The 23,989-nt window shown below is 44.2% G+C and overlaps 2 protein-coding genes across 3 annotated transcripts in view; one reads left to right on the forward strand and one right to left on the reverse strand.

Moving 5' to 3' along the window:
* Positions 1 to 542: 542 nt before the first annotated feature.
* On the reverse strand, positions 543 to 23,082 carry EMC3 (ER membrane protein complex subunit 3). The gene is made up of 7 exons (XM_070539980.1): positions 22,882 to 23,082; positions 21,701 to 21,758; positions 15,648 to 15,846; positions 12,680 to 12,761; positions 8,606 to 8,685; positions 8,278 to 8,360; positions 543 to 861 (listed from the first exon to the last, which is right to left on the reverse strand). The coding sequence occupies exons 1-7, from the start codon at positions 23,028 to 23,030 to the stop codon at positions 742 to 744; spliced, it is 771 nt and encodes a 256-aa protein (XP_070396081.1). The 5' UTR covers positions 23,031 to 23,082; the 3' UTR covers positions 543 to 741.
* A 206-nt stretch (positions 23,083 to 23,288) lies between these two features.
* Positions 23,289 to 23,989, forward strand: part of DCP1 (decapping protein 1) — a 29,432-nt gene continuing 28,731 nt past the window's right edge. The window contains exon 1 of one of the 2 annotated variants that reach the window (XM_070539977.1): positions 23,289 to 23,806. In XM_070539977.1, coding sequence (XP_070396078.1) covers positions 23,675 to 23,806 — 132 coding nt within the window. In that variant the 5' untranslated portion in view covers positions 23,289 to 23,674. Of the gene's footprint in view, positions 23,807 to 23,877; positions 23,974 to 23,989 lie in introns of those variants that run through there. The other variant, XM_070539979.1, reaches the window with a different exon arrangement.

Raw genomic sequence — 23,989 nt, forward strand, 5'->3', positions numbered from 1 at the left:
CAGATGGTAAGAAAGCGATAAACAAGAGCAAAAGGGAATCCTTTTGCTCTTGTTTATCCAGTAGCCCTGCATTCTTATGACACACTTGACTAGCCATTTCAGAGCACTCTGGCTGAAGCACTCCAAAATGACCAGTTGAATATGCCCTTGCTGCTGTCGAGAACAAATTGTGTGACAGCGTTCTGCAAAATGCTTCACTGGCACTATAGGCAACCTGTAAGTAAATACCCAATGAGTGAACTGTGAAAACTACGATCACTGGAAAAGATGGAGAATACGATTCAGGAATCTGAAAGCACCTCGGCATCAAAGTAACTAGGCATCCTGCTTGAGGGATGCCAAGTACAAAAAGAATAGAAAGACACCGACTGGCAGTCCCCACAGCTAAAAAGGGTACGTGTGCACTAGTTCGTGTTGCACTTGTACTTAGCTGCTTGCTCATATCCCATCAGGACAGCAAAGGTATTCCTGTACATCGATAACCCTACCATGCTTTTTAGCTGGCGAAACAGAACCAATTTCTGTGAAAATGTCAAAGCAAATGAGTTTCCAGAATTTGTTCTTTTATTTGTGCACAGCACGGTGTTCCCACAATAATTCCACCACAACACACACACATCAAAACAAGAAATGTAAAAGCTATAAACAAGATCTCAACAGGAGTGCAAGTCTGGCAGCATAAAAGTTTTCCTCAGTGCGGCACTTAGAAAGGCGAATGAATGCAGAGGCTCCTCGTGCAGTTCATTCATACTTCTTGCTAGTGCTTGGTTTCTCAGAGGGAGGGACATTTCCCAGCAGCTCTTCCTCAACATTTTTCATGGCCCACTGGTGCTCGCAAATCTCAAGGGCTTCCCATTCAGCCTGTAGGCAAAGGACATGTGACAATTTTTAAAGATGGTGAAACAGCTGGGCAGCAGCAAAACTCACTCCAATGCAACAAAATTCAATCGCTAAAGTCACTCACAGCTGTATAGTGCTGGGACAGCACGATGTAGCGCACACGAAAGAAAAACACAATGGTGCGTGCCCTGCCCTTTTTTTTTTTTTACATGTTACGTCACGCTGCCTAGGCATAGCTGTGAATCCACATCAGCTTTGCCCATCTTTCAGTCATTGTGCACTAATGCTGCTCTCGCACATCACTCGTTTCTAGTTGTGCATTTTTCTGTCATGGCGCTTGTCCCCTTCAGGCACTAATTCTGGCCAATGATAACTTAGTTGCAATAACACCTTTTTGCACCTTAAAAATATTGAAAAACATGGAGCTAAAGAAAGAATGGATTAAAAATTTCTGATTCTTCAGTGAGGTTAACAATCGATGCGAGAACTCACTACAGGAATGTCGGAAAAGAGTACCAGCAATGTCGTGTCTAGCATACTTGGGAGAAAAAGAAACCTATCCAGTCACTTGAAAAATATTCCTGATGTACAGCGTTGTGAAAAACAATAAAATAAGTGAACCTGCTACATCACAACATACTGACATTGTGAGCAAACACTCGGCCATCTACCTACCAGCTCGTTTTACTAAAGCAGCAGTGTGGCCGTTTGGGCTTGCTGGGACAACATATTGGTGAATTGCAGTTCAGATATGCACAAGGACATAAGAGATGACCGACGAGCGCTACTCTGTTTTCGTCTGTGCTTGGGTATATACGCAGTGCAATCAATTACTAAAACACTTTACATTAAACTTGCAGCACAGGTCCAACCAGAACTATCATAAGAAGCCAACAAACACTGACACCAAGGACAACATAGGGGAAATTACTTGTGCTTAATAAATGAAATAAGCGATAAATTAATGGAAATGAAAGTGGATGAAAAAACAACTTGCCGAAGGTGGGGAATGATCCCACAATCTTCGCATTGTTCCCAACCTGAGGCAAGTTTTTTCATCCACTTTCATTTTCATTAATTTATCGTTTCTTTATTTCATTTATTAAGCACAAGTAGTTTCCCCTATGTTGTCCTTGGTGTCGGTGTTTGTTGGCCTCTTATGATATTGTTGCGGGAAGAAAGCAGGCCCACGAGTGTAAAATAACTTATATTTACAAATGATGGATATGGCGTTCAGGCAACCGCCAGACTTCGTCTTTCTCTAGTCCAATTCAACGTCTTCCTTCACTTCACCGTAACATCACCCTCCCGGTGGGGGAGCTCCGTCCCGGTGCAAGTTAAACAGCCTCACTTATTGGGGGGACATAGGGCTTGAGCCTGGTGACGTGAACAACATCACTGGTTAAGTTGGGAGGCACGGAAGGCTGACCGAGTGGGGCGATCTCGTAGGTCACGTCGGACAGTTGGCGTAAGATCTGGTACGGACCAGAAAAACGGGACAGTAATTTTTCCGACAAGCCGACACGACGTGAAGGCGTCCAGAGAAGGACAAGGGAACCAGGTGAAAAATGGTGGTCTCGGTGCCGAAGGTCGTAGCGTCGCTTTTGAGAAGCTTGCGAGACTGTGAGGCGATGACGGGCGACATCTCGGGCCTGGGCGGCTAAGTCAATAGCATCGCGAGCGTAAGCAGTGCTGGGTGACTGTACTGCGGAAGGTAGCAACGTGTCAAAAGGCAAGGTGGGGTCGCGGCCGTACAAAAGGAAAAATGGTGAAAATCCGGCAGTGTCGTGACGGGACGAGTTGTATGCGAAAGTGACGTATGGTAAAGCGACGTCCCAGTCGCGGTGATCGTTGGAAACGTACATGGCGAGCATTTCAGTGAGTGTGCGGTTGAGTCGCTCGGTGAGGCCGTTCGTTTGAGGGTGGTACGCGGTAGCAATCCGATGTTCTGTAGAACAGGAGCGGAGCAGATCATCAACGACCTTCGATAGAAAGTAGCGGCCGCGATCCGTCAGCAACTGGCGAGGGGCGCCGTGGTGCAGGATGACGTCTTTTAGTAAGAAGTCGGCGACATCTGTAGCGCAGCTGGTTGGCAGGGCTCGTGCGATGGCATATCTAGTGGCATAATCGGTTGCTACAGCAATCCATTTGTTTCCTTTGATGGAAATTGGAAACGGACCAAGGAGGTCGAGGCCCACACGGAAGAAGGGCTCTGTAGGTATATCAATGGGTTGAAGCAAACCAGCGGGAGGCATAGCAGGCGTCTTCCGGCGCTGACACAGGTCGCAAGAAGCGACATAACGGCGCACAGAGCGATAAATGCCAGGCCAGAAGAAGCGGCGCCGCAGGTGGTCGTAAGTACGAGTGACGCCCAGATGTCCAGCAGTAGGAGCGTCATGAAGTTGCTGGAGCACGGTGAGTCGAAGGTGCTTGGGGACGACTAGGAGGAGCTCCGGGCCGTCAGGACGAACGCTACGACGGTATAAAGTTCCATCGCGCAAGGTGAACATCCGAAGGGACGGGTGATTGGGCGAGGAGCTTAGGCGTTCCATAAGTGTTCGAAGAACAGGATCCTTGCGCTGCTCGTCGCCAATGTGGAGGAAGCCGGAGAGGGACAGAATACTGATGTCCGAGTCTGCATCGGTATCGTCCGGTTGATCCACGGGATTGCGGGACAGGCAGTCAGCGTCTTTATGCAGGCGTCCTGACTTATATATAATAGAAAATGTATATTCTTGTAGGCGCAATGCCCAACGTGCAAGTCGTCCAGTTGGGTCCTTCAAAGAGGAGAGCCAGCAGAGGGCGTGATGGTCGGTGACAACGCAGAAGCTCCGACCGAAAAGGTACGGGCGAAATTTCGCGACCGCCCATACGAGCGCGAGACATTCTCTCTCAGTAATGGAGTAATTTCGCTCGGGCGTGGAAAGGCGGCGGCTAGCGTAAGCGATGACACGGTCTTGGCCCTGTTGACGCTGAGCGAGGACAGCGCCGATGCCATGACCACTCGCGTCAGTTCGTACTTCAGTGGGCGCAGAAGGGTCAAAGTGGGAGAGAATCGGGGAAGTGGTAAGCCGCTCAATCAGGGTAGAGAAGGCTTTCTCCTGTAGCGGTCCCCAAGAGAAAGAGGCGTCTTTCTTAAGAAGGTCAGTGAGAGGGTGAGCGATGTCCGCAAAATTTTTCACAAATCGCCGAAAATAAGAGCATAAGCCCAGAAAACTACGGACATCGTTCGTTGAACAAGGTACAGGAAAATTTCGCACGGCGTGAACTTTCTATGGATCAGGTTGGATTCCGGCGGCGTTGACGAGATGACCAAGCATGTTAATTTCACGGCGACCGAAATGGCACTTGGAGGAGTTTAGCTGAAGGCCAGCCCTGCGAAACACGGAGAGTATGGTTGTGAGGCGCCGCAGGTGGCTCTCAAAGTTCGGCGAAAACACAATCACATCGTCGAGGTAACACAGGCATGTAGACCACTTCAAGCCGCGCAAGAGAGAGTCCATCATGCGCTCGAATGTAGCTGGCGCATTGCATAATCCAAAGGGCATGACTTTAAATTGGTACAGACCGTCCGGTGTGACAAAGGCGGTTTTCTCGCGGTCCATCTCATCGACGCTAATCTGCCAATAGCCGGAGCGGAGGTCAATTGATGAAAAGTATTGGGATCCGTGAAGGCAGTCAAGAGCGTCATCAATGCGAGGCAAGGGATAAACATCCTTCTTTGTTATCCGGTTGAGGTGACGGTAGTCAACGCAGAAGCGCCACGAGTTATCTTTTTTCTTTACTAAGACAACCGGTGATGCCCACGGGCTACTGGAGGGTTCAATGATGTCCTTGTCGATCATCCTGTCTACTTCTTTCTGTATGATGGCCCTTTCTGTTGCCGAGACACGATATGGCCGCCTATGAATGGGGCTGGCGTCACCGGTGTTGATGCGATGCGTGACAACAGATGTCTGGCCAAGTGGACGGTCGTCCAAATCAAAGATGTCCCGATAGGATGACAGGAGATGACGAAGAGCTGTTGTTTGCTCGGAAGGAAGGTCGGGGGCGATCATCTTAGAAACATCGTCCGCAGGCGTCGAGTACGAAGGAGTGGATGACAAAGGTCCGTTCGTACTGAGGAAGGATTCAGAGGTCAAAAAAGAAATCTGAAATTCTTCCAAAGGAGTGATATGCGCTATGGCGATACCGTGTGGCAAAACATGTGACGAGAACCCAAAATTGAGGATGGGTACGCGAGCGCAGTTTTCGCGGATCCGAATTAAGGTGCTCGGTAGGGCAATATTACGCGACAAAACCACGTCAGTAAGCGGCGACAGGACGTACTCGCCATCAGGTACGGGAGGACAGGGCGTCAGCAGGACATTTGTAGCAGCCTGTGGAGACAGCCTTGCAAATTCAGCAGCACATAAGCGGTGTGGAGCACAAGTGGTTGCGTCGGCAGGAAGCGGCAGGTCCAACTGTACAACACCTGCGGAGCAGTCAATTTGGGCAGAGTGTTTCGAAAGGAAGTCGAGGCCGAGAATTAGGTCGTGTGGGCAGTGTTCAAGGACGATAAATAGAACAACGGTATAATGGCCCCCAATGGTCACACGTGCTGTGCACATTCCAAGGACAGGTGACGTACTCCCATCGGCGACTCGCACGGTGCACGGTACGGCGGGGGTCAGAACCTTTTTGAGCCGGCGGCGGAGAGCAGCGCTCATAACTGAAAGCTGCGCTCCTGTATCAACGAGAGATCTAACAGGAACGCCATCGACTTCAATGTCCAGCAGGTTTCCACATGTAGGCAGGGTCAATAGAGGATTTGTGGGCCGGGTCGGAGTTGCAGCTTCACCTCCGGGAGCTGCACCGCCTAGTTTCCCGAAGCGAAGCGACCGGTTGCAGAAGGGGACGAAGAGCGGTGAACGAGAGGCGAACGGGACCTACGACCTTGCGGAGACGGGGATCGGCTGGATCTTGGTGGAGCACTGTCGGCGTTGATGTTCCTAGTCGGCGTATAGGGCGAGAAAGTGCGATTGTCGGGTACTTGGCTGTAGTGACTCGGAGACGACCACTGAGGAGGCGACGACCAGTGGTTGCGGCAATGACGGGCGATGTGTCCAATACCGGAACAATTAAAACAGATGGGTTTATCATCCGCTGTGCGCCATTCAGCTGGGTTGCGACGGAGTGGTGGAAAGCTTTGCGTCCGGGAGCGAGCGGTCGGAGAAATTTGGTAGGTGTTGGTATGGCGGACTGAGCAGAGAGATGGAATGTCCAAACTTGCTATTTCCTCCCGAACGACCGCTTGTATAAGGGAGATAGCGGGTACGCTTTCCCGACAGTCTGAACGAACGGGAGCCGGGGCCATGGCCTCAAGCTCACGGCGAACGATGCGCGTTATTTCTTCCGGTCCTGCGGGCTGAACGAACCGCGGCGGGTCTTCGCAAGAAGATGTCGCGGCGGTATTGGGCAACCGGTCGAAAGTTTGAGTGACGCGGCGGCCCTTCGCTTGTTCGAAGCGCCGGCACTCCTTAATAATTGCATCCACAGTGGCACAATCCTTACACATCAAGAGATTGAAGGCATCGTCTGCAATACCTTTCAATATATGGCCAATCTTGTCTGCCTCGGTCATGTTGTCATCAGCCTTGCGACAGAGGGCCAGCACATCCTGTATGTACACGACATAGGATTCTGTGGACGTCTGAGCGCGGCACGCAAGTTCTTTTTTAGCTGCCAGCTGACGACCGACAGGTCTGCCGAACAGGTCTCGCATTTTTTCTTTGCAAACATCCCAGCTCGTTAGGTCAGCTTCATGTGTGTCATACCATTGCTTCGCAGTTCCCTTCAGATAAAATATTACGTTTGCAAGCATCATTGTAGGATCCCACCTGTTGTTGTCGCACACTCGCTCGTACATCGTAAGCCAGTCCTCGACGTCGACGTTGTCCGTGCCACAAAATGTTCCCGGGTCCCGTGGGTGAGTGAGGATGACCGTGGGCACGGGCTGCCGAGGCGTTGTCGCTTGTGTCGGTTGATTTGCCATTGTGGCAGCAGGTAGATGACGTCCGCTGCGAAGTTCCGTGGTGGTACCCCGCACCTTCCACCAAAATGTTGCGGGAAGAAAGCAGGCCCACGAGTGTAAAATAACTTATATTTACAAATGATGGATATGGCGTTCAGGCAACCGCCAGACTTCGTCTTTCTCTAGTCCAATTCAACGTCTTCCTTCACTTCACCGTAACAATATGACTAATAAAAATCGGGTCGCTCGGTTAACCCCTTTCTTCTCGTTTCGGTCCAAGTAGAAGTGTTTTAAGATGTGTGCGACACATTTTTATTTTTTTTACTGTGATTTTCATTCATGATATTGCTTTTGAGGCACTATATTGGCACACACAGCTGTGCACACAGTGCCTGAAGCTGTTATGCAATATGGTATGCCTTTCTTTTAACCGTTAACAAATTGTATCAGCAGTGACGGCTTCTAGATTCACAGTGTTTTCACCACTCCTCTCCTATGTTTATATTCAATTTGCTAATTTTCTCACTCACGCAGCATTCCTCTCAAGAACAATCTGTTGCACTGATTATTTTAAAGCATTGTAAATTTAGTGTGATTCAGTTTGTGCCTTTAGTGTGTCCCTTGCCGCACAATCTGTGCCCTACCGAAAGGCAGCATGAACCATCCCAAACTCAAAGTTGAGAACTTCATTTCTGATAACATGAGCGTGCGTTCACTACTACATAATGGTATACTAGAACGATGGCACACACAGCTTTTTACCTGAGCATCAAATTGCCAACGTCACAATAAACAATGATTTAATCATCTGATATTTTCTGAACGATTCCCTCTCTCAGTTTCATGCATGGCTAGGAGAAGCTTGGGAGCATTGTGAGAACACAGTTCACAGTTCGTCTTTACAAGACAATTCTGCAATCTATATTTAAATATTTGTGCAACATTTACATACATTGTGGAACCAAGACCAGTGCATTCAAATATGCAACTCGCAGAGCTTGTATATATAACTGGTCTTATTGCATGACCTCCGCTGTTACATGTTGCTGCCTCTGGGATGGCCTAACATACATAAATGGATGGCCCAATTCACATCCTTGTGAGTTTCACATGTTAACACCCATGTTACCTAGGTACCCACAATACCATGTTACTATGGGTAAAACTGTGGTAGCTGAGCGTGCACATGAAAGGAGTTCATTGGAAGCACATGCTATGCCTGTCCCAGTTTGTACGCAATGCTCACAACTTCACTTTCTCTTTGTTGTTAAGTAACTTGACAATGAACGAAACAACTGGGGATTTTCAAGGCTCAGCTGACAGGCACTTTAATGCTAACAGACCAATGCCAGCAGGTTTAGATAGCGTTCCTGTGGAAGTGCAACGCACTAAAGTCTGCAAAAGGGGGCTTCCTCTCTGCTCACCTTGAAGGCCTGCTTGGGGTCTGGAGGCATTGCCAGCGCAGCGCCAGACATCTGGTCCTGCATCACTCTTGTCTGGTCCGCAGCTACACAAAGTACAGGCAACAAGTCTATAAGTACAGTCAGCTCTCTAGTGTGGTATACATTTGAACCTCATTATAAGCGTACCTTCATTACATGCTTACATTTGCAAGAAAAACTATTATAACAAACACACCTCAGAGCAAAAACAGAAAACAGCAGAATAAGCCTTAACCACACTGTTATGCCACTCAGGCTGAGGCTGTATGTAAAAGAACGAGCAATAATATAAATAAGTGGAGCAACTCGCCATTATTTTCTCCAAGCACCAAGGCGTAGATGCTACGTAGCCCAAAGACATTCAGAAAGTACCACGATGCTGAGCTGACCCTGCACAGCAAAATGAGAGTTCGATGAGGACAGCTTTCATCTGAGAGTATAATCTGCCAAGAACACAGGTTACGTTCTGACTATGCACACAAAGCCGCAGAGATTTCACAAGAAACCGAAGTGAAAATGCAAAAAAGTCGTATGCTGTGAAAAATACACAACACTCGCAACAAACGTGATGTCCGTTACTTTTACATCTGGTCTATATGCAATGGTGGTCCATAACCACTTCAGTTGTTTCCCCCCCCCCCTCAGTCAGAGGACTTCTGGCATCCCCATTTACAGCAATAGCTGGCCAGCCAAACTGGCACAGGCTTTGGAAGTAATGGATTTGCACAGGTGCGTCTTGCCTTTGGCATTTATACTGCATCAGTGCCGATATTTCTGATTATGTTACCTCCTTGACTGTGCAGATGTCAATTAGCTAACTTTTAGGTTGACTGGCTGGTCATAAAATACAATAAGGCACGAAACTGCCAATCTGAATGAGCAGCAAGCATTACTTATGCACAATTAAGCGAATACGACAAAAGTGCACTTTTCAGACTGTAGTCTGAAAATAGCATTACACTGTCAACAACAGGGAAACAAACAGTAAGCTTAGCAAACGATGGGGTTTCACATTCAAAAGGTCAACATGGGGGCCATGAGAAATTCCACTATGGAGTGTGCCATGCTCATATTTCCCATGCAGTCAGCTTTGCTATACTGACAAACCCCAGAGAAAAAATAATTGTGTACATTACATCGACCAGTGCAGTGCACGTGGGTCTGCATGTATTGGCCAATGGACACACAAGTTCATGACATCTGAAAATTCCCCTAAGAAGCACACGGTACCTTCCCTGGTAGCACAAGTTCCACTTGAGAGAGGAAAACAAAGACTTCCAATTCTAATGCATTTTCATGAAATACACATTTTATGTCAATTCCACACCACATATATAAAATTCACAGGCACTTTTTTGTGAGTTCAATATAAGCAGGTTCGACACTAGTGACTTGCATTCATCAGCAAGTGCCTTCCAAGGCTATCAGAATCAGTCGAAAATGGGGATAATTACATATGTATATACAGAAGAAGGTCCCATAGTTAGAAACTGAAATGGGGCCTTCTGTGCATGATGACAAGAATTATGCAAACAACAATGACATGTAAAATTTACAATGATAAATGCTTTCCAGGAGGCAAGGCATAGAAAACAGCAATTTAATGTATTAAACAATAAGGTTATGGGTTAGTCAATAATAGAGAAAATTACAAAAGACTTTCTTCAGAAATGGAAAAGAAAAGCTACACTGAAAAAGGAAAGTCGGAGGAAGCTAAAAGAAAGTGCTTAAGTTCTGTATGAAACCTGTGAGCTTTCAGAAATTTTGACGGAAATGGTAATGTGTTCCAAAAAGATAAAGCTCAAAAATGTAATGACTGCTTGCCATAGTTGGTTCGAATGCTGGGTAAACTGAAGTTCATATTCACGACAAATCTATTATTATTTGTATTAAGATATTTCTTTGGTATAATGGTACTGAAATATTATTGTTTAATGCCGTAGAAATAAATATGGCAAGGTTATATTTAACAAGGTCATCATCGTCAGCCTATTTGGTGTCCACTGGAGATAAAGGATCTCTCCCTGCGATCTCCAATTACCTGTGTCCTGTGCCAACCAATTCCAGCTAGCACCTGCGAATTTCTTAATTTCATCACCCCACCTAGTCTTCTGCCGTCCTCGACTGCGCTTTCCCTCCCTTGGTATCCATTCTGTAGCCCTAATGGTCTATCGGTTGTCTAACCTACGCATTACATGACCTGCCCAGCTCCACTTTTTTTCTCTTAATGTGGATTGGAACATCGGCTATCCCTGTTTGCTCTCTGATCCACACTACTCTCTTCCTGTCTCTTAATGTTATGCCTAACACTCTTCATTCCATCGCTCTTCACGTGGTCCTTAACTTGTTTTCAAGCTTCCTTGTCAGTCTGCCCCATTTTCTGCCCCATATGTCAGCACCGGTAGAATGCATTGATTGTACACCTTTCTCTTCAATGATAATGGTAAGCTCCCAGTCAGGATTTGGCAATGCCTACCGAATGCGCCCCAACCCATTTTTATTCTGTAAATTTCCTTCTCATGATCAGGGTCCCCTGTGAATAATTGACCTAGGTAAACATACTCCTTCACAGACTCTAGAGGCTGACTGGCGATCCTAAACTGTTGTTCCCTTGCCCGGATATTGATGATTATATTTGTCTCTTGAATATTAAACTTCAACCCCACTCTTATATTCCAGAAGAGGGTTGTAGCGCCGAAAAAGACAATACATGGCATGCGAGACGGGACAGGCACATGCGCCGAACATGCGCCTGTCCCGTCTCGCTTGCTGTGTGTTGTCTTTTTCGGCGTTACAACTCCCTTCTGGAAACATGGACCAACTAGCCCCCCAACAAGTATTACCCACTCTTACACTCTCTCTGTTAAGGTACTCAATCATTTGTTGTAACTCGTCCCCAGTGTTGCTGAACAGGACAATGTCATCTGCAAATCGAAGGTTGCCGAGATAATCACCGTTGATTCTTGCTCCTAAGCCTTCCCAGTTTAATAGCGTGAATATTTCTTCCAAGCAAGCAGTGAATAGCATTGGAGAGATTGCGTCTCCTTGTCTGACCCCTTTCTTTAGAGGTATCTTTCTGCTTTTCTTGTGGAAAATTAAGGTAGCTGTGGTATCGCTGTAGATACTTTCCAAGATATTTACGTAAGCTACGTAAATTATTATGTAACAAGATCAGTCGCACTCAAAATATTATGTGCATGTAATAACTGATTAGTGCTAGTGCTATGAGATAAAAGTGTTATTAAGAAAATAGCTCAATTTTGAATGACTTGCAATGATGTTAGGTGGCTGTTTTGCTTCCCCATGATTCAATGTTATAGTTACTATGAGAATGAACAAAAGCATAATAAAGCGACATGAGAGTAGAAAATAAGAAATATGGTTGTTCAATAATTAGGATGCGTATTCCATATGCGATTTTCTTTTTTACGTTAGCTATGTGAAGGTAAAATTTAAGGTGGCAATCAAATTCCACACCTAAATAGGAGCAATAATCAAATGCTGTGATAAGGTGATTGTTGATGTAAATGGAGTGAAGGTGCTCAGGCAATAATTGCTGATACAAGCTAAAGACAACAAAATTGGTACCCGCCGTGGTTGCTCAGTGGCTATGGTGTTGGGCTGCTGAGCACGAGGTCGCGGGATCTAATCCTGGCCACAGCAGCCGCATTACGATGGGGGCGAAATGCGAAAACACCCGTGTACTTAGATTTAGGTGCACGTTAAAGAACCCCAGGTGGTCGAAATTTCCGGAGTCCTCCACTACAGCATGCCTCATAATGAGAAAGTGGTTTTGGCACGTAAAACCCCATAGTTAAATAAGTTTATTAACAAAATTGGTCTTATTATGGTTAATCTGCAGCTTATTATGTTAGCACCACGTGGAGCTTTTCACAAGATCTTTGTTAAGCTTACTTGTTAGTGTTGTTACACAATTGTTAGAAGTAAATATAGTAGTGTCGTCAGCATACAGAATGCACTTCGATGAGGAGAGGGAACTAAACAGATCATTAATATGAATTAGGAAAAGTAGGGGACCTAATATTTTTCCTGCAGTACACCTATGTTGGTACTAACTTCTTTAGAGTAGTATCCAGAAATGTGAATGACTCGTTTTCTATCCTGTAGGTAACTACAGATTAGAAGTAGTGATGGACCAGTTATTCCGATGGCTTCAAGTTTAACAAAAAGAATTGTGTGATTATTAGTGTCGAAGGCTTTAGATAGGTCAATAAATATACATGCTGCAAATTTACCTTCATCAAACACTTTTTTAAGATAATCTGCTTGAGCTATAAGTGCTAGATTAGTGGAAAAGCCAATCCAATTAGTTTCAAGCTGTGCTCTCCATAGACTTATCACTGCACAAAGAAAAAGAGCTCACCAGGACGCATCCAGTGACATGAGCTCAATACCACGCTGCAACATGGGCTTGAAGCGCAGGGTCAGTGGGAATGGAACCTTTGCTGCAATTAAAGTGCCACAAACACTCAGTAAATCCACACATTTTGGCAGATTTTCAGCTGGTTGTAACAGTTTTGCGAGATATCACTTTTCAGCTTCTGGACAGACATGGTGCTTCATTTAATGAAAGCTGGATTCTTATATATATGTGCATATTCATTGGACTAGAAATCAGCATGCTTCATCTCACCTGGAAAATGAAACGCTAGGCATGAGTTATCTGAGAAGACCAAACACATCAAGAAACTCGGCGATTACATCTATTCAGGCACACAAATTGAAAGCTTGACCACTGCTAAACGACATATTTTACAATCTGCCAAGTGATTTCGGACAGTTCACTTTCAAAGTGAAGGCAAAATATACAATGTAAGAAGCTGACGATGTAAGGGCATCTTTTTGTGCTTCACTTAAGCTCAGGGTGTCTACCAACTGGGAAAACCGAGAATTCTCAGGGATTTTGCATTGTCTAGAAATACTCGGGGAAAACTCATGGAATTTGTGCTTATATCAGGGAAAATTAGCTGTAATTTTATTAAAAGGGAACGAAACTCTCGCTAATGCTGGCTCGAGTAACAGAGAGGAGTCATAACGAATCATCTTTGACACCGTGTCATCGGCTGGAGGAGTTTCCAGTCAACGACCGATTTTCCAGACACCCGATTTTTGGCAAATGCCCGATAATGCGGACGGCTTCACAGCACCACCACTTACCCCATAGTGTAGATGTATAAAACGTCTGAAATTTCGGATGCAAGAGCCCTTCGCCGTCCTATTATCCGGACTTTTTGCCGTGACCGCAGGTCCGAAACGGCATTAATCAAAACCACCAGCGCCGCCATTTTGATTACCTCGCACGCGGATGGATCCGCTGGCAGCCGTAGCCACCGCGGCAACGCTACGCCGAGCTGCTTCGACGTTCGCTCTAAAGCTCCTTGCCATTCGGTGCCTTGTTTTTCATTGAAATAAATCGCCGCTATCAGCAATGGCGTCGACTCTGCCTTTGTTAATCCTCGGGATTGACTTCGAAGCTCGGCAAGCACGGCGTGTTAAACAAAGCCGGTTCCCGAAAATCAGCTTCGCCTCACTGCGGCAATGCTACGCGGTGAAGCATACGCGAAGTATTGCGGTGAAGTTTAAGCGTGGGAAGGAGCGATTGTTGCGGGTCACAGTATGTATTCCTTAATTATACACGCGCGCACCCGCCGTCTCCTTTCACAGTACGAGCACCGATATGCCTAGCAAGTTCTTCAGAGGCCTTCAGAGCTTTTCGGACGTGCCTGTGGCGATTTGAGCCCTTAAGGGCAGTAAAAGACATACATTTATTTTTTCGGACTGCCCGATTTTTCGGAAGTTTTCGCGGCCCCTAGGGAGTCCGAAAAATCAGACGTTGACAGTACAACTGACAAAGAGGATGCTTCAAATGGTCCATGGAGCGAACACGCGGAGGAAGAAGGACGAGAACAGAAAGGACCGACACATTGAGAATGAGTGGGAAAGGAAGGTGATTGAGCTCAAAAAACTATGTGTTCGCTGATGCTGAGGTGCAGGTGTCCTTTATCTGAACAAAGATAAACTCTTTAAAGCAGTGAAACACAACACTGAGGCGTTGTGCATGGGCTGAGTGTAGGTCAGGACAGTTGTGGTTTACTTTCCAGCTGGTGAGTGAGAATCTCACTTGTGACAAAGTTCAGGCCTCATACCAATGAGCTTGCTATCACTTTATTTTTTTGGCTCCTGTATGCATCTTTTGTTATTCGTATTTGAGAATGTTTGACTCAATTTGCAATGGGCTTTACCATTTTTCTTGAAGATATTTTATTTACTGTGCATTTTACTAACGCCTCCCTTCTGTTTTTCTTTTTGAATAAAGTAAACACTACTCCTCACTATTCAAACTGGATTAAGTCGTCTTATTTTTTAACGTGCTTACTAGAGAGTGACAACATCGGGTGACATGTGTCAGTCCGTCTTGACATAAAACATGGTTCTGTGTTACTCGAGGAATTTCACAAAGGCACTCAGGGAAAACCTGGAAAACTCAGGGAATTTGGAAATATCAGCTTGGTAGACACCCTGAGGCTGTTCTTACATTCATCTACATGTTAGGTAAAGTGTTCGTTGATTCAATCATATTCACAGCTAAGCCAACATAATCTTGACCAAGTCGGACTTCTAAATCTTGGCTGTAGCATCCACAACACTGGCCACCTGAAGGTGAAGTCACCCAAAAGTCAAGCTACTGTTCTACACATTTGGCTTACACATATTCTTAGCTTACAATGTTCCTGTTACATTTAACACACATGAAATTACCACTGGCTTTACATATTTTTGCTCTCTTGCTACTAAAATTGTTCAACTTCTGGTTACATATGTGATACTGACGCTATGTGCAACTACTGTAATGACGTCTCAAAACATCTTTCATTGTACAGTGAGTGATACTTATGTGGTCACTTAAAATAATAAGTGAATTTTACTACTGCAATACATATATCAATATTTTGTTTGCTTGCTTATTACTGCTGTTGCAAGAAAGCATGTTCTGCTGTAATTCTACACACTGCCATAGATGTCTGTCACTGTCACCTGGGCCCAGTAAAGTTGCAATCGTGAGTTTTAGCCAAGCTGACGATCCAGTTTATTTCTGATCAAACTCATTGACTGATCGCTTGCTTGATGACTGGTTGATCAACCTCAGCCTCTCTGCTTAAGCTACTTGGAATCTGAACGTTAGATTTTTTCAGAGGAAGCACGTTGGCTATTGCCCTCATAAGGCGATTGCACCTTCTCATCAACTCGTTTTCTGGAGAATGCTGCTGTCCTGATGAACTAATGTGCAATTAGTAACTACGTGATCAGCAACTACCAGGCAGGAGACATACTGGTGACAAATCCTGAGAAGGTCCAGTTGATCCAGCCACCAATGACAATCATGGGCAGGACATTGGTCAGGTTTCCCTTCAGCATGTCGGTCATCACTGAAGGATCAGTCATCGGGTTCTGCATGACAGGCGTCCGCTTCTGCGTCTTGAAGTAGCCGGTCTCCTCATTGTTGAAGAAGTTCTTGCGCATTAGGAAACTCTGGACAAGGAGACAAAAGAGAAATGTCACACCGAGTGCCATGCATGAAAAAAAAAAGAAATAATGCTAATAATGTTGATGTACGGCTTTTGCACAGGATAAAGTGAAATAGTGAAACAGTAGGGGTGTGCGAATATTTGAAATTTTCAAATATGAATCGAATAGTGTTCTGTTCAATTTGGTCTTCAAATTGAATAGTCGCTAAATTTGAACCTCGCAATAATGAAATCACCGAAGAACACAAAAAAATTGGCTTTCACAAGAATTTCGTTGTTGCGAAATGAGACAGCACAGATAGGTAATGCGTCGCAGAATGAAACTTTACTGTCGAAATTCCATTAGCCTACTTTGGCAAACTTTGCTCGATGATATAGAACGGCACTGCCGTGGAGCAGTATTCTCGGTCAACTGCTTTCAGAGAGACAATCACTTTTGCGAGATTTTGCTTAACTCGTCACCGAACGCAGAGCAACAGCGCTCCACACAAGCAGCAGCATTTCTCCAGTGCACGCTGTCACCCATAGACGCCAGCGCATCCGGTGCCGAGTGCAAAAGTGATCGTATCTTGTATATCCGAAGGAAATCGATCAAAATTACGGCCCCTTCGCGCAAATCTATGTCCGGTGTCAAATCTGCACGCAATGTCTGTCAGGTGGCACTGAAACCGGCATTCTTGAAGAAAGGGATGCCTGATGCATGGCACTCCATGTTGCGACTGCCATCTCAAGCGCCATAAACAATTTTATGTCTGTGGGATGTGGATTTCCTTGTTTTTGCTGCATTTTGCTCACCGAGGCACACATTAAGCACTGCATTAGGTGTGCAAGAACCGTCGTCAGTAGCATGTCGGTAGCAACATGCATGCCGCTTCGAACAGACGATCATCAAACAGGATGATGGCCATGACGTGTTTCTGGCACACGCAATCGCTCCCGGCGCTTGGCTGTTTTTGTAAACAAAAATGGCGGCACCCACGCAAGTATAATGTGCAGGCATTCTGTGTAATTTTAGCGCAAAACAATCGCATTTTACCACATTTTGGAGCCTGCTAGCCTTGCGCGAGTAGGTAATATGTGGGGTTACATTGCGGAAAAATTTGTTGATGTGCGATTGCAGTCCAGCAACATTTCGTTGCCGAGAGATACAAAATGCATTGAATCCTATAGGCATTCACCAGGAATATAAAAATATTTCGTTGTCGCAGGGCTTCGTTATCGCAGGTTTTGATTGTATTCATAAATGCAAATATTTTTCTAATGCTTTTAGAATATTTTGACAAGTCAACTGCGCCCGAATAAACGTAAAATTGGAAGTATGGTAAATTTCAACTTCCACAGACATAGTATAGACGTAGAACATAAGAACTTGCATAGTGGAGCAGGCTACGTCACTTAGGTAGCCATACTTTAAAGGCTGCACAGTAATCATTCCCACAATCTGAAGAGCCCTCTGCATGCAAATAAACTACTTGTTTGTTCCTAATGTTCCATTTGTGCTTTTATTTTTATTTATTAATTTCATACCGCATACCAAGAATCGGTCCAAGCAGCACAGGTACAAGAGGCAAGATAAAAACTCGAACATAAAAGATAACATAAGAAAACATTACACAAAATGGAAACACCACCAATTAACAGTGGACACTACCCATAAACAGTACGTACCAAGAGAAATTATAACACAAAATAGAAACATAACCCGAATTAACAGTACGTATCAAGGCTCTAGGGCACAGAAAGTTGGCTAAGATCAGTTAGATGGTTCCATTCTAATACAGTACACGGGAAAAATGAAAAGCATTAGTTTTAGCAAAATATGGGGTTAAAGAATGGGCTTATGATGTTGTGTATGTTCAGTGGACAGAGGAGATAATATGCATGCAGGTCAAGGGCTAACTTATCATTAAAAAGTAGGTAAAGAAAGTTGAGGGAGTTCTTTTTTCGTCATAGTTCAAGTTTTTCAATGTTGTTAGCAGCCATGAGTTAAGATGGTGTTTGTAATCTTAAATTTAGAACAAACAAACCTAACAGCCTTTCTTTGTACAGCTTCAAGTTCTTTTTTTATTTTAGCTTTAGTGAAGGGTTTTTTTTTTTCATTTCATTTCATTTTTATTTCCTTAAAGACCCCCTGCAGGGGGTTTTACATAAGGGGTGGGGTTAACATGAGAAAGTAAAACATTTTTTTTTCATGATGACAGGTGCGATTTATCATTTATGTAAAGTAACTGAGTAGTTTAATGTTAGAAGGAGAATTTCTAAGCTTAAGTTTTAGAAAACACAACTTACGGAAGGCGGCAGAACATATGTAGTCTATGTGCGGGTTCCAAGAAAAGTCATTAGTTATTGTTATGCTGAGATATTTGTAGTTGGCTACCTGTTGTAGTGATGTTGAGCCAAGGGTATACGTGAAATCAAGAGGTGTTTTTGTACAAGTTACACAAAGATAAACAACGGGAAGAAGGGGTTTAACCGAGGAGCCCGATATTTATTAATCATAGCATAAGAAGCCAACAAACAAAGACACCAAGGATAAACTTATTTTTGTGTGTTTAGAGCTGCACCATGTCCATCACACCAGTCTAATATGTTATTAAGAGTTAAATTAAAGTTCTGTTGATCATTAGTACAAGTAACTTGATGAAAAAGCACACAATCATCCGTGAACAGTCTAATTTGAATTCCTGGTAGTACTACGTTAACAATGCCATTTATATAAAGTAAGAACAATGGCTCCAGAACATTGCCCTGGAGCACACCTGATGTTACAGGAAGAAAGCTCGAAACAACGCTTGATAACATACTATGTAATGACAGAAACTTGCTAACTTTAAGAATACTGGGATGTGAATATTGTTTTATATTAATTATAATAACGGCTCTTCAGTATTTGAAATCTATTCGATATTCAATTCAATTCACTTCTGGCGCTATTCAATTGGTATTCAATTCTGTCTCAAAAATCGCTACACATACGCTCCTATGAAACAGCAACAACAGATACTTAAAAAGGCCCTAGGCCACATTAAATCGGCAAGACTTAAATAGCGGGTTTAACACTTTCTCTATATATATCTATATATCTCAGAGAATCCTTCAAAACAGCCACTGCTACCATCATCGATGGAGTTGCCCAATCTGTAATAGGGATGCTAAAAAACTCAAATATGCAGTCTTCGGTAACTTGTGTTGCCTTTTCCTGCACAAAGTGATCCTAAACAAACATACATACCATGAAATCCTCAATGTTATCACAGAGCCAAATAATATGCTCAGCATGAGCTACAACGTGCAAGCACGTCATGGCAAAGCACTCTCCTAGGTTGGATAGTGGCAGCGATTCACACCATGTTCCAAACTTAAAGGGAGAGGGTTCTGCTGTTGTTTCAAACATTGCTTCTTCATGCCTGCTTTTACTCTCTCTCCCAGGCTGAAGGATGAAATTTTTGCAAAACGAAACAATCCTGAACAGAACAGTGCCCACCTTTTATGTGAACTAGGTATCATTTATCATCAACATCAGCCTATTTTATGTCCACTGCAGGACGAAGACGTCTCCCTGCGATCTCTAATTATCCCTGTCCTACGCCAACAGATTTCAACTAGCGCCGGCGAATTTCTTAATTTCATCACCCCACCTAGTCTCCAGCTGTCTTGCACTGCGCTTCCCTTCTCTTGGCACCCATTCTGTAACCGTAATGGTCCAACGGATCTAACCTGCGCACTACATGACCTGCCCAGCTCCATTTTTTTTCTCTTAATGTCAATTAGAATATAGGCTATCCCCATTTGTTCTCTGATCCACAGCGCTTTCTTCCTGTCTCATAATGTTACGCCTAACATTCTTCGTTCCATCGCTTTTTGCATGGTCCTTAACTTGTTTTCGAGCTTCTTTGTCAGTCTCCAAGTTTCTGCCCCATATGTCAGCACCGGTAGAATGCATTGATTGCACACCTTTTTTTTTTAATGATAATGTAAAGCTTCCAGTTGGGATCTCACAATGTCTGCCGTATGCGCTCCAACACATTTTTCTTTTGTAAATTTACTCCTTATGATCAGGGCCCCTGTAATTGACCTATGTAAACGTACTCCTTCGCAGACTCTAGAGGCTTACTGGTGATCCTGAACTCTTGTTCCCTACCTGGCTATTGAGCATTATATTTGTCTTCTGCATAATAATCTTCAACCCCACTCTTATACTCTCTGTTAAGGTCCTCAATCACTAGTTGTAACTCATCCCCAGTGTTGCTGAACAGGACAATGTCATCTGCAAATCCAAGGCTGCTGAGACATTCGCCTTTAATCCTCACTCCTAAGCCTTCCCAGTTTAATAACTTGAATACTTCCAAGCACGCAGTGAATAGCATTGGAGAGATTGTGTCTCCTTGTCTGACCCCTTTCTTTAAAGGTATCTTCCCACTTTTCTTGTGTAGAGTTAAGGTAGCTGTGGAATCTCTGTAGATATTTTCCAAGATATTTATGTAAGCATCTTGCATTCCTTGTTTACGTAATGCTTATATCACTAATGGTATCTCTGCTGAACCAAATGCCTTTTCGTAATCTACGGAAGCCATATCGATAGGCTGATTGTGCTCTGTGGATTTCTCGATTATCCGACTGATGACATGGACGTGACCCATTGCAGAGTATCTCTTCCTGAAGGCAGCCTGTTCCCTTCGTTGACTGAAGTCCAGTGTTGCCCTTATTCTATTGGAGATTATGTTGGTGAATATTTATATAATACTGGAAGTAAGCTTACGGGCCAATAATATTTCAATTCTCTAACATCTCCCTTTTCATGGATAAGTATAATGTTGGCATTCTTCCAGTTCTATGGGACCCTTGAAGTCGATAGACACTTTCTATAAAGGAACACCAGTTTTTCAAGTATCATGTCTCCGCCATCTTTGATTAAATCAACTGTTATTGTATCTTTTCTTGCTGCTTTTCCCCATTTCGTGTCTTGCAAGGCCCTTCTAACTTCATCACTAGTTATAGTAACCTCACTAGTAACCTGTTCATTACGGCTTCGAATGGAGGTACCATGGCTGCTCTGGGTACTGTACTGGTCAGTATAGAATTCTTCCGCTGCTTTTACTATATCTTGAAGATTGCTGATACGCATGTGAAAATGAAAACTGCTGTCAGTCAAAAATTTCATGCTTGATTTATCAACCCTCGATGCATCATCACACAGGTTTCTGCATTATTCGTTCAATGCCTACATTTGCCCTTTCTCCTTTCCTGTGTGCATTCAAAATATATGCAATATAAATGTCATTGCAAACTTGTCATCTCTTTATCTACAATATTTCACAGGTTGAAGTGCGTAGAACAATGAATGATGCATAGATCGCATGAACATGCCCATAATCTGTCCTTACCATTCTTGTGAGACCAATACTTTGTGCAGTAAACTGGGGGACAGAGCAGGCATTAAGGGGCAACATTCAAAATGGGAATAGCAGAACCTTCTCCGATCAGTGCTACTATCCAACCTAGGAACACACTTTACCATGTGCTCATGCATTATAGCTCATACTTGGCATGATAGCACAACACACCTGGGATGCAAAATTAAAAAATGGAAGTTTGGCCTTCTTCATCTCGCCTCTTAAATTTCCTTTCCATAAAAGTAACAAGGAAATAGTCCTGAATGAGTAATCTGGCAGTCTACTGATACTTTAGAGTTCTCCTTCACATCTTTTAAAAAAAAATTCAAGGAGCTAAGATGGACACCTTGGGTAAGCATTTTTCAAAAATATACACTTGAGGAAATCTTGGACAGCTACGACATACACCCTAAGTGCAGTACAGAAAGTAAGAGGAGAAAGTAAGGTACTGCAGAATAACCATACCTGCTTTGGAATGTACTTCCCATTTTCGCGAAGGAATCTGCTGCGGATAAGTGCTTGACTGAAAATAAAAAATAAAATGTGTATAATGCACACTGTTTTACCGCTGTAGTGAAATATTAAATTGGAGAAAAGGTCAACAAGAAGTCATGAACTCATTTCATTTGTTTCAAATAGTGAGAGAAAAAGAATAAAATTGCTGGTTCTGTGCTGCTTTTTAGAAAGAGGTCCTGAGGCACAAGCAAAAGTAGCTTGAAATTAATACAGCTGAGAAGTACAAGACTTTTGGGTATCCATTTGGAGTTGAAGCTCTTCTATGCTACCCCACATAACCACAGTTCCATTCAGCATGCGTTTGGATACTTTTGTGGTAGACGAAAACCACAAAATACACATTTCTGTTTACGCTTGCCAAATTGTTGGTACAGGAATGTATGGGAAATGATGCTGAACCGCGGTAACATGCCTCACCGTAGTTATTCTATTTTTCTTTTTTTTTTCGCCGCGATGCTATTTATTTTTCTCTCTCGGCCTGCACATTTTGAGTACGGAATTCTTTATGGAATATGGCGAATTTCGCGGCCGAACTCCCGATCGTGCTCTGTCTTCATGCGACTAGAAACAAGATACATTCGCTGCTGGGAAACATTGAAGTTCAGTATATTGCTACGGAACAGTATTTGCCATGACGAAGAGGCGAGCAGTGCGAAGACGACGATTGGAGGCTAGCGCGGGCTGTTGCCTCTCGGCCAAGTGCGGCGTATTTCCTTGCAAATGTACTTTTATATAGCTTTTCGTCTGCGTCTTCCTACGTAACATATCTGGTGGAGGTGGACGTTCCCTGTACCTGGTCACGGAGCTTCGCAGTGGACGGAATTTGATCATCCCTTCTTCGAAGCATTTCTTTTTTTCCTGCTGGCATAAAGAAACGTCTAGGAAATTAGGTTTCTGCTACCGCGGAAGTCGATTCACGTACACATCGTTTAGCAGTCGTGCATCCACTTCGTAAGCTCACCTGAAAATCATGCATAATCAAGCATGCAAGCACGCAGTGTTCTCTGTTCCCTTCCAGAAGCACTATTTAGAAGAAAGGATTCTCGACGAGAAAAGTTCACAGAACCAGACTACAGCGAAATCACACGCGCGCAGCGGAAGATCTACCGACTTCCAAGAGCGTTCCTCACCTATCCTGGACTTGTTGCAGCTCCACTTTCTTGGTAGAGGAAATCAGAATGGACACGTAGTGCCTTACTATACCAATAAGAAAAGTAATTACTACAATGGGCAGGAAAACCCATATCCTAATGTCGGGATCGAGCAACAGTTCTGCCATGTCTGAATTTAGTGCTGCCGATGTCGAGTGAGATCCCGTTGCCGCACTAGCAGACTAGCAGCAAGCCCTTGTCTGCAGAGAATAGAAACCTGTAGCATAACAGGATAACAACCTGAAATAAAGTTAATTAGTTCATTTTTTGCTTGAACTCCAAACGTAGTAATCATCTAAAAAAGTTCTTCAACTTAAGTTGTTAATTTTAAATCATGCAACTAAAATTTAAATAAATTCTATGACCTTTACGTGTCCCATGCTTTGAGCATTTGTTTCTAATAAAGTGTCAAAAGAAGAGCAAGTATGAACATTATAAAAATGATGTTGAGAGAATGAGTGAGTACTTAGGAGGCCAACATAAGGCGACGGCTACAAACATAATACGGCCGGGCAACAATGGTCGCACTTTGTTTTTGTTATTTTGTGTTGTTTTTAGCATTGACGTCGTGCACTTGGAAAAACAAACAAAAATGTACACAAAATGGAAACAAATGGAGGAGAGCGTTTCTTTTTACGTGCTTCCTCCTCGCCACCCTAGTGGCCTCGCTCACGATCGCCGACGGCATTTAGAAAAAGCTCTCGCGAGAAGGGTACGCATGTGGTGGTGCGTGTTTAGTGGTGTATCGTAGGGGAGTTATGTGAGGGGAGTGATGTCCTCCAGTACAGCTGCGAACCGCATGAACTTGGCTGCCTTGCAGAGAGTCGATTCTGCGGTCACCGAGATCGTCGACAACGCGAGCCAAGTAGCCCTGTACAAGTTTGCCTCGGCGACAAACGGCTGGGTGAGCCACCCTGTTGTGCGGCTATTTTTTTCCCTCCCGATGTTCGCTCTTTCCTCAAACAATAGCTCCCTGATGACCGCTGTTGCGGGGCGGTCGTCCGCGCGTGGTGGCCACGAAGCAGCCTCTAGACCTCAATACAACGCACTGCCGCAGTCTCGCTGTCTCCGGTCCGTGCCTCAAGAT

This window comes from Dermacentor albipictus, chromosome 6 (assembly GCF_038994185.2).
Source record: "Dermacentor albipictus isolate Rhodes 1998 colony chromosome 6, USDA_Dalb.pri_finalv2, whole genome shotgun sequence".
NCBI lineage: Eukaryota > Metazoa > Arthropoda > Arachnida > Ixodida > Ixodidae > Dermacentor > Dermacentor albipictus.

What these genes read in the sequence shown, in the direction of transcription:
- EMC3 (XM_070539980.1), bottom strand. Translation starts at nt 23,030, where the DNA reads ATGGCAGAACTGTTGCTCGATCCCGACATTAGGATATGGGTTTTCCTG. An exon ending in CTGCAACAAGTCCAGGATAG is followed by an intron (nt 21,759 to 22,881) that starts GTGAGGAACGCT and finishes TTTTATTTTCAG; the next exon opens with TCAAGCACTTATCCGCAGCA. An exon ending in CTTCTCAGGATTTGTCACCA is followed by an intron (nt 12,762 to 15,647) that starts GTATGTCTCCTG and finishes CTTTAATTGCAG; the next exon opens with CAAAGGTTCCATTCCCACTG.